This window comes from Aegilops tauschii, chromosome 3 (assembly GCF_002575655.3).
Source record: "Aegilops tauschii subsp. strangulata cultivar AL8/78 chromosome 3, Aet v6.0, whole genome shotgun sequence".
In the NCBI taxonomy this organism is placed as follows: domain Eukaryota; kingdom Viridiplantae; phylum Streptophyta; class Magnoliopsida; order Poales; family Poaceae; genus Aegilops; species Aegilops tauschii.
The window spans coordinates 94,674,114-94,688,323 of record NC_053037.3 but is presented as its reverse complement, the minus strand read 5'-3'; the positions used below and the strand labels follow the sequence as shown (position 1 = coordinate 94,688,323).

The 14,210-nt window shown below is 40.4% G+C and overlaps 1 protein-coding gene across 1 annotated transcript; it reads left to right on the top strand.

Moving 5' to 3' along the window:
• The first annotated feature begins 9,682 nt into the window (after positions 1-9,682).
• LOC120975593 (uncharacterized) lies at positions 9,683-12,346 on the top strand. The gene is made up of 11 exons (XM_073511620.1): positions 9,683-9,709; positions 9,807-9,962; positions 10,061-10,145; positions 10,361-10,572; positions 10,664-10,949; positions 11,069-11,241; positions 11,357-11,557; positions 11,671-11,799; positions 11,874-11,989; positions 12,068-12,143; positions 12,230-12,346. Exons 1-11 carry the CDS (start codon positions 9,683-9,685, stop codon positions 12,344-12,346), a joined length of 1,578 nt encoding a protein of 525 aa, XP_073367721.1.
• The last annotated feature ends 1,864 nt before the right edge of the window (positions 12,347-14,210 follow it).

Genomic DNA, 14,210 nt, shown 5'->3' with positions numbered 1-14,210 from the left:
TCACTTTACAATTGCAGAAGGGTGGCCTCAAAAACAGCAACATGGTCTTGAAATATTGTCCTTGCCTAAAATTTTATAAACCAAATGTTGTAGGCAGGCCTATTGTCCAGCCTCATAAAATTAACCTGGCCAGAGATTTTTCTCTTGTGCAAATACTTATGATGAATTACAAAAATATGCAGCTCGGATGTCACCATTGTATAACTATGAAGTAAACATTCCAAGGCAGGATCCTAGCAACAAAATATACTATATGTTTCCATTAAGTAGTGTGGGGGGGGGGATTCCCTCAAAAGAAAAGTGTTGGGTTAATCCAGGGAATGTCAAGAATCCAGCTTGGATTTTCATTAGCATTTATGAAGGAAAGCATTTGTCTGTTGATTGATTGCTTAGATTCTGTATTTATAAGGAAAGCATTTGGTCACTTGCAACATACCAATGTGGTTCACATTCACAATTTTGTCTGTAATGACATTCTTTGAACTGCAATTCAATTCATTGTAATTGATGTGCTTGTTTGACAATATAGCAGGAGGAAGAGGATCTTGTGGGCAACAAGAGGAAGTGGGACAAGACTGGGTTCTACCCATATGACTCTGATGAAGATGAGCCATATGAGGTAAGGCCTAGTTGAAATGTTATTTGTGCATTGAGTTAGTATTACGTGTTTATAGTATTTGAATGCATAATGTATTAATGTCAGTCATTAATGTGTGCAGTATGAATCTGGAGATGATGTGGTCGAGGGGAACGTCGAGTCGTTTGAAGAGAAGGTGGTGTTGAAGATCAGGGCCCAAGGACCTGGTATGTACCACAACTGGAGGACGGAAAAGTACCGCTGCCCCTTCTGCAGCAAGCCCAAGCCCAGGTCTGGGTTATTGGAGCATCTGATGGAACATTGCCGGGCTACATCGATCTCCAGTGATGAGTACAAGATCAGGGCTGAGCATTCTGCCCTCTTGAAGGTCCTGAGAAACCCTAACCTCTAGTCCTACATCATGCTGATCATCAGAAGCTGGAAGCCGTACTCATCATCAGTATATTTGATGATGTTTTACTTTTGGAAAGCTGCATCTGGGTCTGTACTGGTTGGAAACTACCTCTATTAATGTAATGTAATGTATTGAGTGTCTGAATTGGATCTGTTGTGAACTGCTTGGTACCTGTGGTGGTAACCTAGAATGCTATCTATATATGTGTGGCCTTAACTTTATTGGTGGTGAATGCTTCCTTCATGTTTACTTGTTGTTTCGATGGTGCAATGATCACAAATGGCGCTTCAGTGTTGCTTCAGACATGCTGTAACACTTGTCTATGCTGTGGGCAAGTGCAACATGCTGTGCGCATGTGCCAATTATACTAAATATTGAATCTGGCAATGTTCCAAATTGGCTGTCATGAATTATAGTACATGGGGTTTCGTAAAGTTACTGATAATTGTTCATCCTCACACATTCCATCAATGCATAATTTGAATAAGAAAAAAGATCAAATGTTCCATCATTTGAACCAATGTTGCAATAACAGAGCAAATATTCCATCATCAAAGTGTGAAGGAATTAAATGTAAATTTAGAAGACTAATGTAATACTAGTTAAAAATAATGTGTGCAAAAAAAGGAATTTGAAATAAGATCCACTTTATTTTTTAATAAAGTTATATTATCCTACTTATTAGAATTTTGAAAATGTCACTTATTTATAAGAAAAGAAAATATAAATATTCAAAAAGATGTGTTTGATAAAAATACCTTTTGAATTTTTGGTATGTTATTATTTGAGGGGTCATGTAATTTTTATGTTATTTTTGAGTGCTCAGGTAAATTTTATGTAAACTGAAGGAAAAGGGAAAAATAAACAAAAGGAAAAGCATGGGCGAGCCTAGCCATCTTGGAAACCTAACTTTATAAATAAAAAAAATTCAAAAAAAATAAGAGGGCATTAAAAAAATAAACAAATATAAGAGGGCATTAAAAAATAAACAAATATAAGAGGGTATTATAAATTAAAAAAATTCAAAAAATAGAAATAAAATATAAGAGGGCATTATAAATTTCAAAGAAAATATAAGAGGGCATTAGAAATTTCAAAGAAATTTTGGAAAAAGAATATTTTACAATGCCCCCCTGAGGTATAGACCGATGTTTTGAACAGTCAGTCTAGAGGGCATTATAAATTAATAAAAAATTCAAAAAAAATATAAAACCTTGGAAACCTACCTTTGTTTGTGCAAGAGATCATGTGTGCCAAAGTTGAGGTGATTTGGAGGTGGTCGAAAAAATGACCGCATTCCGAAGGGGCCATTTGGTCTTAACTTAAGCCAGTTTTTGAACAAATGTGATTTTTCCCACCACCTCCAAATCACCCAAACTTTCTTGAACATGGTGACCCACATGTGCCAATCATGCCTATGAAAGAAAATTTGGAAAAAGAATATTTTACAATGCCCCCCTAGGTATAGACCGATGTTTTGACCAGTCAGTCTAGAGGGCATTATAAATTAATAAAAAATTCAAAAAAATATAAAACCTTGGAACCCTACCTTTGTTTGTGCAAGAGATCATGTGTGGCAAAGTTGAGGTGATTTGGAGGTGGTCGAAAAAATGACCGCATTCCAGAGGGGCCATTTGGTCTAACTTTAGCCAGTTTTTGAACAAATGTGATTTTTCCCACCACCTCCAAATCACACAAAATTTCTTGAACATGGTGACCCACATTTGCCAATCATGCCTATGAAAGAAAATTTGGAAAAACAATACTTTACAATGCCCCCTTGAGGTATAGACCGATGTTTTGACCAGTCAGTCTAGAGGTCATTATAAATTCAAAAAAATTTAGAAAAAATTTAAAACCTTGGAAACCAAGCTTTGTTTGTGCAAGATATCATGTGTGCCAAATTTGAGGTGATTTGGAGGTGGTCGAAAAAATCATCGCATTCCGGAGGGGCCATTTGGTCTAACTTAAGCCAGTTTTTGAACATACGTGATTTTTTCCACCACCTCCAAATCACCCAAATTTTCTTTTACATGGTGACCCACATGTGCCAAACATGGCTATGAAAGAAAATTTGAAAAAATAATACTTTACAATGCCCCCTTGATGTATAGACCGATGTTTTGACCAGTCAGTCTAGAGGGCATTATAAATTAATAAAAAATTAAAAAAATTAATACCTTGGAAAACTAGCTTTGTTTGTGCAAGAGATCATGTATGCCAAAATTGAGGTGATTTGGAGGTGGTCGAAAAAATCATCGCATTCCGGAGGGGCCATTTGGTGTAACTTAAGCCAGTTTTTGAACATACGTGATTTTTTCCACCACCTCCAAATCACCCAAATTTTCTTGTATATGGTGACCCACATGTGCCAAACATGGATATGAAAGAATATTTGGAAAAATAATACTTTACAATGCCCCCTTGAGGTATAGACCGATGTTTTGACCAGTCAGTCTAGAGGTCATTATAAATTCAAAAAAAATTAGAAAAAATTTAAAACCTTGGAAACCAAGCTTTGTTTGTGCAAGATATCATGTGTGCCAAATTTGAGGTGATTTGGAGGTGGTCCTAAATGTGTGCAAAATTTGACATGTGACATATGCAAAAAATTAGACATGTGACATATTTTGTTTAAAACTTGTGTGCAAAATTAGACATTTGACATATGCAAAAAAATTGAATACAAATTTAAAAATTTACTTTGGGTATCCTCACATGGTGGAAATGTTTGGTCCAAATATTTTTAATATTTTTAAAATTTATATTTAATTTAAAATTTGAAAATTTAATGATTCAAACTTGTTTGCAAAATTTGACATGTGACATATGCAAAAAATTAGACATGTGACATATGCAAAAAAATTAAATAAATAATAAAAAAATGCCAGCCTACCAACAGCATTTATATGAAACCCACGGCCTGCATACGACTAGTAACCCATTGGGCCAGGATGCAGGCCCGCGGTGAATGTATATAAGTTGCCGGTAGGCCCAACGGGGCAGAGAGAGACTGGTTAGGCAATGAGCTGCCTGCTTTAGATAGGAACTTGAGATGATTAGCTCAGGTGGGTTTATAAACCGGTGCGAGCTCCTCTCCGTTGGCGAGGTGGGACTAAACTCCCACCACCCCGAGACAGTGCCCGCCGCGGCTTTGATTTGGGCCTAATTTGGGTGGGCCGTACCAGGCTGGCCTCACACGTGGTTATCAGCTGGAGAGGGAAAAAAATTCCCCATTTCATCTGGCAGATACGAACCCTAGGTCTTTGCTTCTGTTCCCCTTCACTCCGTGAGCTCAAATCTCACATCTGGCGTCGCCGGCGATGGGGGCCAAGAAGGGAAGGAGGTCGCGGTCGGCAAGTGATTGCCGCGGCGCTCAAGAAAAGTGGGAGGAGGCAGTTGGGAAGTTCTGTCAGGGCGATCTGGAGAAGAGGGCGAATGTGGAGGAGATCTGCAGCTGGTTTCCCAGCTTGCAGATGTTCATCGACCATGGTAGGTGTCTCATCAAAGTGCTTACGGGCAATGAGAAGAAATCGTTGTTTGGTCCTGCTCGAGGAGTTGTTCCAGTCCAGGTTTTCCTCTGGGCTATGAACGAAGCGGAGAACTCCCCGGATCCGCGTCAGCATGCGAGGTGGTACATGTACCGCTCCCGCCGCCGCGCCCCTCCTATTCCAGTGCCAGATCTTGTCGGAGTGTTGCTCGCGATGCCTGCTCCGGTTGATCAGTCCAATGTTCACTCTGACAGTGATGTGGAGCAGAGCAAGGATGACAGTGATAGTGAAGATGTGGAGCATAGCGAGGATGAGAGTGATAGGGAAGATGTGGAGCAGAGCAAGGATGAGAGCGGGGAAGAGGAGGTTGTTCTGCTGCTGGACGACATTGCTGGAGAGAAGGAGCAGGATGATGTTGTCCAGGAGCAGCCGGCGGACGTGTAGATTGTGGGTCCAGGGATCCCGCAGCTCGGAGACAGGACCATGCCGATTGAAGCGGAGACCTACATCCGTATGGGCATTCGTCACTCAGAGCGCATCAACAAGTTGAAGGACAAGAAAATAGAGTGATGGCATGTCAGTGTCTTCAGTTAGTCTATCTGTGTGAGTCAGTTTGGACCCGTTTGATAGCATACTATGTTCTAAGTTCTTTGAGAATACTTCAGTATTTGAGATTATGTTAGTTTTATTTACAGTGAGCTGTTTGGTTGCCCCTAATAAATGTGATTTTAGTACTGCAGTATTGGGAAAACTATAGTTATTTCTCTGCATGAAAAATGTAGCCTCTTTAAAAAAACAGAGTTTGTGAGTGCTTAAATGCAATGGCTAGGCAGCACAATTTACAGCATACCAGACAGTTGTATCTATTGTGAATACTCCAAAAATCTCTGTTTTAGTCAAACCATGTTATCTCATATGTATACGCAAGAATAGTGTAGTTTTTAATACGTTGGTTCATATAGTACCATGCTACCAAACCCAGAGAACTGCAGTAAGTGTTAAGTTATGTACTGATGAAGTTTATGTAGTGCAAATGTGATGTGTTCAAACTGTTAAGTTATGTAATGCAGTTGTTAATGTAATGCATATGTTATCCTTTTATTTTCAAAAATAATCCAATTTCTACTTTCTCTATAATCAAACTAATGAGCCATTGGATTGTTGATTGATCTATTTTGCAGACAAAGGAGCCACAAAAAAGGTGCTGGAGGTGGGAGCAAGACTGCTAGAGCGAGTAGCAAGTGAAGTGTACACAGCGAAGCAGGGGTGGAGAATCAACGTGGCAAGACTGGAAGGATAAAAAAGAAGACTCTACTTCCTGCTGGAGATGTGGCCTTTACTTTGTTGCGATGTTTTAGTAGTTGTTGCTGTTATTTTGCGGTGCTCATGAACTAGGTAAGCCTAGGATGATGGGTTAGGTAGACTGCAGGCCATGCTGGCTTTTGGTTATATAGGTTTATGCTGGCTTGAAGTGAAAATAGAGCATTATTATTGATATATGGATCAGCCAGTTCTTCAACTTTAAGGTTGCGTTAATTTGGTTCTAGATTCAAATACATAGCTTAACCCTGCAAGGTTATCATAATCTCACATTTGTGTTTGAAAACAATCCTAGTTAGCCTAAATTACTGGTTGCAATGGAAATGTGTGCATTGCCATGATGTTTACGTATTTCATTTCTTATATATATTTCAAATATTTGAAAATCAAATCTATTTTTCCTCTTTCATTAATTCCGACAGTTTTACAATTCAAATTATGCAAGATAATACATTCTCTTTCATTTCACTTGTTAATTAAAATATTTCTTTTTAGTTTTATCTTTGAAATAATTTTGAATCACATATATATTTTTCTGTATTATTTGTTCTGACAGTTAGAAAATTCATGAATGTGCGAAAAATTGTTGTGTTATATTCTTTTATGAGGTGATTTGAAGAACAACAAATAATGGTGACAAATGCAAAAAGTGAAATATGACAAAAAAGCCAGCCTACTAGCTGCATACTACACAATTCAACGGCCAGCATATGACTAGCAACCCAGTCATTTAATGGGCCAGGATGCAGGCCCGCCAGATTGTGATAATAGGCAGCTAGTAGGCCCCACTGGGCAGGGACGGACAGGGTTAGGCAATGTGCTGCCCGCTTTAGAAAGGAACTTGAAAATGGAAGCTCAGCCCGGTATATAAACCGGTGCGAGCTCCCCTCGCTTGGCGAGGTGGGACTAAACTCCCAGCACCACTGGGATGTGCCCGGCGCGACGCTCGCTTGGGCCTAATTCGGGTGGGCCGTCCCAGGCCAGCCTCACCCGCGCGCAGATTATTACCACATTTAAAACCGAGCTGCTTCAATGTGTTATATTTCACTTATTCAAGTTGTACGAAAAATTAATGTCTTATATTTCACTTATTCAATCAAATATTTATTTTCTTTTTATATGTAGAATAATTTAAAATCTAATATATTTTTACTCTTTCAGTTATTCTCACACTATTAAAATTCAAAAAATGTAATATAATATGTTTCATCTTTATTATAATATTTTTTCTTTCTGTTTTCTATTTCAAAAAAGGTATATCAAATATTTTTTCTATGTTATTTCTTCTTAGAGTTTTAAAATTGAAGTATATGTTTTGTATTTTATTTCTTATTATAGTTATAAAAATCAAAATTCCATGAATGTATGTTGTCTTCTGTTTCACTTCTTAAATACAATTTTCATTCTATTTTCAAAATTTCATTTGGTTGACTCTAGAAAAACAACGTCCTTCGGGCTCCCCCTCCGGCAGACCCGAATGATGGTGATTGCACATGTGCTATGTGCTGGCCTGCATGAAATGACACCAAACTTTGGCACCATGTGAGGATGCCCAATGTAGGCCCCCATGCAACATGTGAGCCATTCCTGACACCGAACGAACGTTGCGTCACGTCCGGGCAGCGTTTCGGGTTCTTTTCGCCGGCAAAATCCTAGTAAATGCATCGAGTGTCGAAAATCGATGAGAACTGGCATGCATGATGTCCATGGTCATCCCATTGTGTGAAAAAAATTTGGGGCCATTTAGTTGAGTCCAGAAAAACAACGTCCTTCGGGCTCCCCCTCTGGCTGACCCGAATGATGGTGATTGCACATGTGCTATGTGCTGGCCTGCATGTAATGACACCAAACTTTGGCACCATGTGAGGATGCCTAATGTAGGCCCCCATGCAACATGTGAGCCATTCCTGACACCGAACGAACGTTGCGTCAGGTTCGGGCAGCGTTTCGGGTTCTTTTCGCCGCCAAAATCCTAGTAAATGCATCGAGTGTCGGAAATCGATGAGAATTGGCATGCATGATGTCCATGGTCATCCCATTGTGTGAAAAAAATTTGGGGCCATTTGGTTGAGTTGAAATAATTATTTGATATCAAAATTTTCTAATATGAAAAAGAAAAGAAAAAAAGTACATGAAACGAGCCCCTCGTCGCTCCAAGAGAGGAGCAACTGCGATTTGTTACACAATTCCCGGATCGGAATCTTAAAAAAAACTCGAGCGTGGGAAGCCTATCCCTTTAATTTAGGAGCACATACTGCCTCTCCTCAACCAAGAAAGGCAAAGATCACGGGCGTTCTTTCCCTGGTGGTTACGACGACCTAGGAGATCCTCCTCCTCCTATATAGTCTCGGCATCGTCTTTCATGTCGTCTACGACGGCTCCTACCGCCGAGTCGACGACAGCTGCGTCCCTAGCATCGGCCCAACCCCAGCAAGATCGTCGAGAACATCCAGATCGTCAGCGCGTGCTGGCCGTCGTGGATGAACTGCGTCCACGTACAACGCCGACAACTTCCATCTTCATCGAGCGATCCAGTATGTTGGCAACCGTACCGCATCCATGATGCTTTTCTTTGTGCGTGTGTTAGATTTGACAGGACTAAGATTAATTAGCGCATAATCTTCGCATTACATCTGTTGGAGTAGATGTTTTTTGTTTGTGCGTGTATTAGATTAGATAGGCCTATGACACTAGATTTGTTTGTGCGTGTATTAGATTAGATAGCCATACGATTGCAAATTAGTTTCTGCATGTTGTTTGTTGTCTTTCACTTGTAGGTTGGATTGATGAATAAACAACAATTTTTAACAAGTGTTAGTTATAGCATAGTCACTTTAAGTTATAGCAATGCCCTAAGACATGCATGTTGCAACTATGAGACGCCGACTAATATTGTATGTGTTGCACGTTTGTTTGATGCATGTTCCAGTATGCATAATTTCGTTTTTTTCTTTTCGATTTACTGTTAATTAGGCACTGTCACCGATTCTTATATCTATTTGTACAGTACCATATGAAAAATAAATGATTAGATAAATTATGTTGCTTTTTATTATGAAACTAATTGGTTAAATAAGTACTTGTTAAATTGTCATTTTATGTGCTGCACGTGTCTCTGCTGAATGTTTCAGTATGAATAAATTATGTTGTATAGTTTTCTATCTACTATGGGATAGTGTATTCCATTATTATGTTTTATGCAACAATATGTTAGGAAAAAAGTTGATTACATAATTTATGGTACTATAACCAAGTATATTTTTTTAACAGGATGGATGAACTCAACGGAGAAATTGTTTGCGCCATAGAAAAATGGTGCAAACTTATTGCCGGTCTATCTTCCGGTCAACGGGCCGCACTTGCCGAAACACCACTCCGTAGCATGCTTCAGATACCTTCGCTGAAGATGCGTACACTGTTGATCCGGTACATGGTTGAGATTTTTGATCCTAGCAAGGGCAGATTCATTGTACAAGACTTGGTTGGCGAAGTGTCTCTCGGTGCCGTGGATGTTGAGTGCATCTTGGCCTTGGAGAACCATGGACTGTCGGTAGAAGGTATTCTCGGTGAGGAAGGTGAGGATGTTAAAGATCGAGTGCCGCCTCAATTCCTGAGCAAGACCACAGGTAACATAGTCATCGATGATCTGATTGTGGACATCATAAAAAATAAATCCGCCGACGACGATTTCCTTCGGAGAGTTGTCCTCGTGTTGCTTGGAACAGTTCTTGCTCCCATGTCGAGCAAGACTGTACCAAAGCAATATTACGCATTGGTGGACGATGTGAAGCGTATATCCAAGATTAATTGGAATGCATTCACCCTCCGGGTTCTGCTGGACTGCCTTCGCAACATGAGGAAAGGCAAACACCTCCGCCAATGGCCAAGAGGGAACTTAGCTCTCCTGTAGGTACACCTTTCAGACTTGTACCATTGCAAAAAAAATATGATTGCTAATTTACCTGCTGTATAGTACTAATTGTAATTTTTCATATTCATGCAGTACCTGTACTGGGAGAAGGTTCAGCCTCTGGAAGGTGAATGCGCATTCAATCCTAGCTTGTCCATGGAACCTCTAATGAGGAATTGGACTGAAGCTACAGCCTCAAGGAGAGACAAGTTTGATTATGACCACGGTCGTGGCCGTGGTAACATCAAGGTAATTCATTACGTTGGGTACTTCTTAAATCTTTTATATAACATAATTAGTTGTATTAATATTTTTATTGATCACATATACTTGTATTTCACATGCAGATTGAAGACAACATAACCAAGGAGTATAGGGCGCAGGAGCACAAAGTACCCGAACCAGAAAAGCCAAAAATGAAGCCTGCCGTTGGTGCGGCAAAGAAGTCCAAGTTAGCCTCAAACGCGGACAAGATGATGAACCTCATCATGAAGCGGTGTATGGATTACATACGCAGCCAAATGAAGGAAATACCGGAACAAGTAGCCGAGGTGACACACCCTTAATTCTATGTTTACAACATTTTTGAAGTTGCAAAACCGTGCCGACATTAATTAATTATTTTTATGTAATGCCGAGATTGTTAGAGAAGTTGAACCAAAATGGTGTGATGTACAAGCCAGCGGCTGCTGCGGCTTCCGGCAACAACGATGCCGACCTAGAAGTGGATTCCTTTGAGAATGGTCCGCCAGAAAAAAAAGAATTCATGTACAAGGATGACTCTGACGGTCTAGAGCCGGTGATTGATTTGACACAGCCTGACGAGCCTGTTGTAAACCAGAACAACGATGATGAGGAAGTATATTTTCATTTATTTATCTTCATTTATCTCAATTATGCATCTTCATTTTCGTTAGCTAAACCTATCACATTATTTCTTTGTTAACTAGAAAACACCTGCCAAGTTAAATGTTGACAGGACAACGAAGCCTACTGATGAGTGCGGCGCAACACCGGAGAACCCTTGGATTGTAGGTAATTCTCCTCGAGCAGAATCGTCCGACATTAACATTTCTGCAAGTTCTATCGACAGGATGGTGGGTAAGAGCAAGGGGAAAAAGTCTGCAGCAACCGCAAAAGAAGACGATGTTATATCCGGGAAGCGCCGGCGGACTGTTCCCAAGAAATTTGAATCCCCCTTTAAACTTGACAAGCCCGGCAAGCAAAGCGCTCGCGGTACTAAGCCATCCGGCAACACTACCGCAACTAGAGGTACCATTAGTAGCTATCTTAGTGCTTAATTTACTACCATTTCATGTACTCACCGTTCGTGACGTTCGTAATTTATCATGCAGCTCTGTTTAGTGACAATGACATGGAAGGCTCTGTTAAGGATGATTTGACACCGGAACTCATCGATGCTGCTGTTGCGTTTGTGGAGGCAGCTGCTCGGTCTGAGAAGAATATGACAAAAAGAGTTTACTACAATGAACGTGGCACCTCTGTGACTGTGGAGAGTATACGACCGGTACTTGAGCATACATGGCTGGCGGATGACGTAAGATCTATTACCATGTCCTGCTATTTAAGTGCATAATCTAGGTGTCACCTATGAAAATAAAATGTTCTATTATTTTACGCAGATTATCGATGCTTATCAGACACATTTGGCTCTGCGCGTTGGTCATGATCGGCACCTCTGTCCAGCCTGGAGGTCCAAATACCTTGTTGATCGTGCTAAGGCACGAGACAACCCTAAACCGTCGAAATACAACATGGATAGTGCGCTGAGCAGAGCTGGAGCAGTATGTAGGGTTCTGGACGAGTATACCGTCCGTGATAAGGTATGATATGTTCTTACTAGTTCATTAACACTCATTTCAATACCGTCCGTGATAAGGTATGATATGTTCTTACTGGTTCATTAACACTCATTTCAACGTGTTCCACATTTTAGTCGTTTATCCCGTTGAACGTCGGCAATACACACTGGATCACCGTGGTGATGCACAACCTCAAGAAAGAATTCCGAGTTTTTGATTCGCTCTATTCTCTCGAGTTCTCTCTCGACAGTGTGAAAGCACTGGTACTCTCCCCAACATTGAGCATTCTTCATATGAAATGTCATATGGTTTCTCACTACTATTTTCTTTCAAATAGCGACTAGCAATAGCAATTGATATGGAAGAGGCAAACCGTATTACACCTGGCAAATATCCAGACGTCACTAAGTGGCCTATCATACCTCAGATCGACATGCCACTACAAGAGGACGGGTGAGTTATGGTTCATCATCTTCTACTTACGAAAGACATGTTCGTGTGCACGGTGACTAATGTTTGCATATATATTAGGAACTCTTGTGGCCTTTTTGTGATTGAAGTTATGGAGCGTTGGGACGGGGATCGATGGACCGCCGATTTTACCCAAGTAATTTGTCCTCTCTGTTCGTATACTTGTACAATTGTCGTATAATACCAACTTCTATTCATTAAACCTTGTTCTAAAAATTGCAGGGCACGGTTAATGCAAGGAGAAGGCGTCTCGTCGCCGAGTTGGTTCTCTCACCTACCAACACGCTTGAATGTGTGAAGAACAAAATCCGCGACATCGCAAAGAAAAGCAAGGCGTGAAGACATCATACATGATTCAAGATTCTAGTTTTAGTCGTTTGTTTTAAGTCTGGAAGCACGTTTCCCGGCATGGACAACTTTGATTTTCTATCATTCATGTAATAAGCACGATACCATGGATTTTGCGTGGATTTTTGGTCGCTCACACATACTTTTGTATGTGTAATGCAGTCAGACTATACGTTTCGTACCAGTAAATTTTTGCTTCCCTTCATTTGTTCTACCTTAATGTTTTTTGCTGCTGTGTTCATTCTTTTCTATCATGGAAGAGTAATTCATTTCTTTTTTACTTTTGCATATTTTTTTGATTTGATTTGGCATTATTCAACAATAAGAATTTTTTTGATAAATTCCTTTTGTTTGCCTGAGAATCAACCTCGGCTGTCATGCCATCCGGTGTGGGATCCCGCGCCCGAGACAACGACAGATCCGGTCCCCACGCGGGCGACCTAGTCGACGAGCGCCAGTTCGCGCGGGGGGACGCGCCAGGTCCGGTCCCGCCCGACCGCTCGGTGGAGACAGCCCGTGTGTCAGACGCAGACGGGCCACCCGTGGATCCTGCGATTGGTGGAGTAGGCAGATCCGCCTGGGATCCCGTGCGCATGATTGCCGCTGGATCTCTCGGGATCGGCGTCCGCAGGTGGATCTTCCTCGTGTCTTGCGTCAGACTCCCTTGGCGTTATGTGTTGCTTGAAATCACGTTGCACAGTTTTTTTGCTGCATTTTTGTTAGCCTTTTCCTTTTCTGCATCATGAAGATCAGTATCAGTAGCACCATCAATCACATGATCAACTACTATTTCGTCCCCTTGATCAGTACGATTTAGAGCTCCGGTGGAAGCAAAAGAATTTCAGTGCTTAGCCGAGAACCCGCATTAGGATGCAGGTCAAACAAGGGCAAACTATTTCGTAAGTGATATAATTTATTGGTTAATATAATATACTTAGACCTTACACAAATGAACTGGCCACAATGCAGATAGGACTTGATCATTCTGTTCAACAATAAACCACAAAACATACTTAAAATTCATCACAAATCTCCTTCAGCTTCTTGATCTTATCAACGTACCCATGTTTCTGTTTGAGAAAATCTGCAATAATATACTCAAGTTTTTTCTTCTCTTGCTTCAGCTGGTCCCTCTCTCTCATCACTTGGTCTCTCTCTAGCACCACCCGGTCTCGGTCTTTCTCAGCCTTTACCCTCAGGACCTGATGTAGATTGGCACAACCATGGTCTGCCATCTTATTCTTCTCCAGCTCCTCTTTGAGATCGCTAAGTGACAATCTTGCATTGCCCAACTGCGTGAGAGCATCCTCCTTATCAGCCACCAGTTTAGCAAAGTCCATTTTGAAAAATCTCAGCTCTTCCTCTGTCCTCCTCTTTTCTCCAATTAACATGCATTTTTCTTCAGCATTCTTAATATTCTGTCTCAGCTTCTCGTCATACATGCTCCACAGTTCTCTCAGGCAGAACTTCGTAGCCACTGACCACTCTGGGTCTACCCATTCCACATAGTTACATTTCACTTCTTCCCACAGTATGAAAAAATATGGTCTCAATCATATATGCACAAATGCAATACAATTACATGCAATGACTAAAAATATGGTCTCAATCATATAAACACAAAATGTAGCATGCAATGATATACATATATATATATATATATATATATATATATATATATATATATATATATATATATATATATATATATATATATATGGATCAATTAACTACAAGTATATGCTATTATGTGCTAAAACAAATATTAGACCTAAAAAAACAACATAAATACGGACTTTGTAAATGCACAAATTAATTGAAATTGTATGCAATTTTGGGCATAACAATGGATTAC

Excerpts from the sequence above, each read along its gene's own strand:
- LOC120975593 (XM_073511620.1), top strand. The coding sequence starts at position 9,683 with ATGGCCAAGAGGGAACTTAGCTCTCCT. Across the intron at positions 11,242-11,356 it reads CTGTGGAGAGTATACGACCG|ATTATCGATGCTTATCAGAC; the intron begins GTACTTGAGCAT and ends TATTTTACGCAG. Across the intron at positions 11,990-12,067 it reads ATGCCACTACAAGAGGACGG|GAACTCTTGTGGCCTTTTTG; the intron begins GTGAGTTATGGT and ends CATATATATTAG.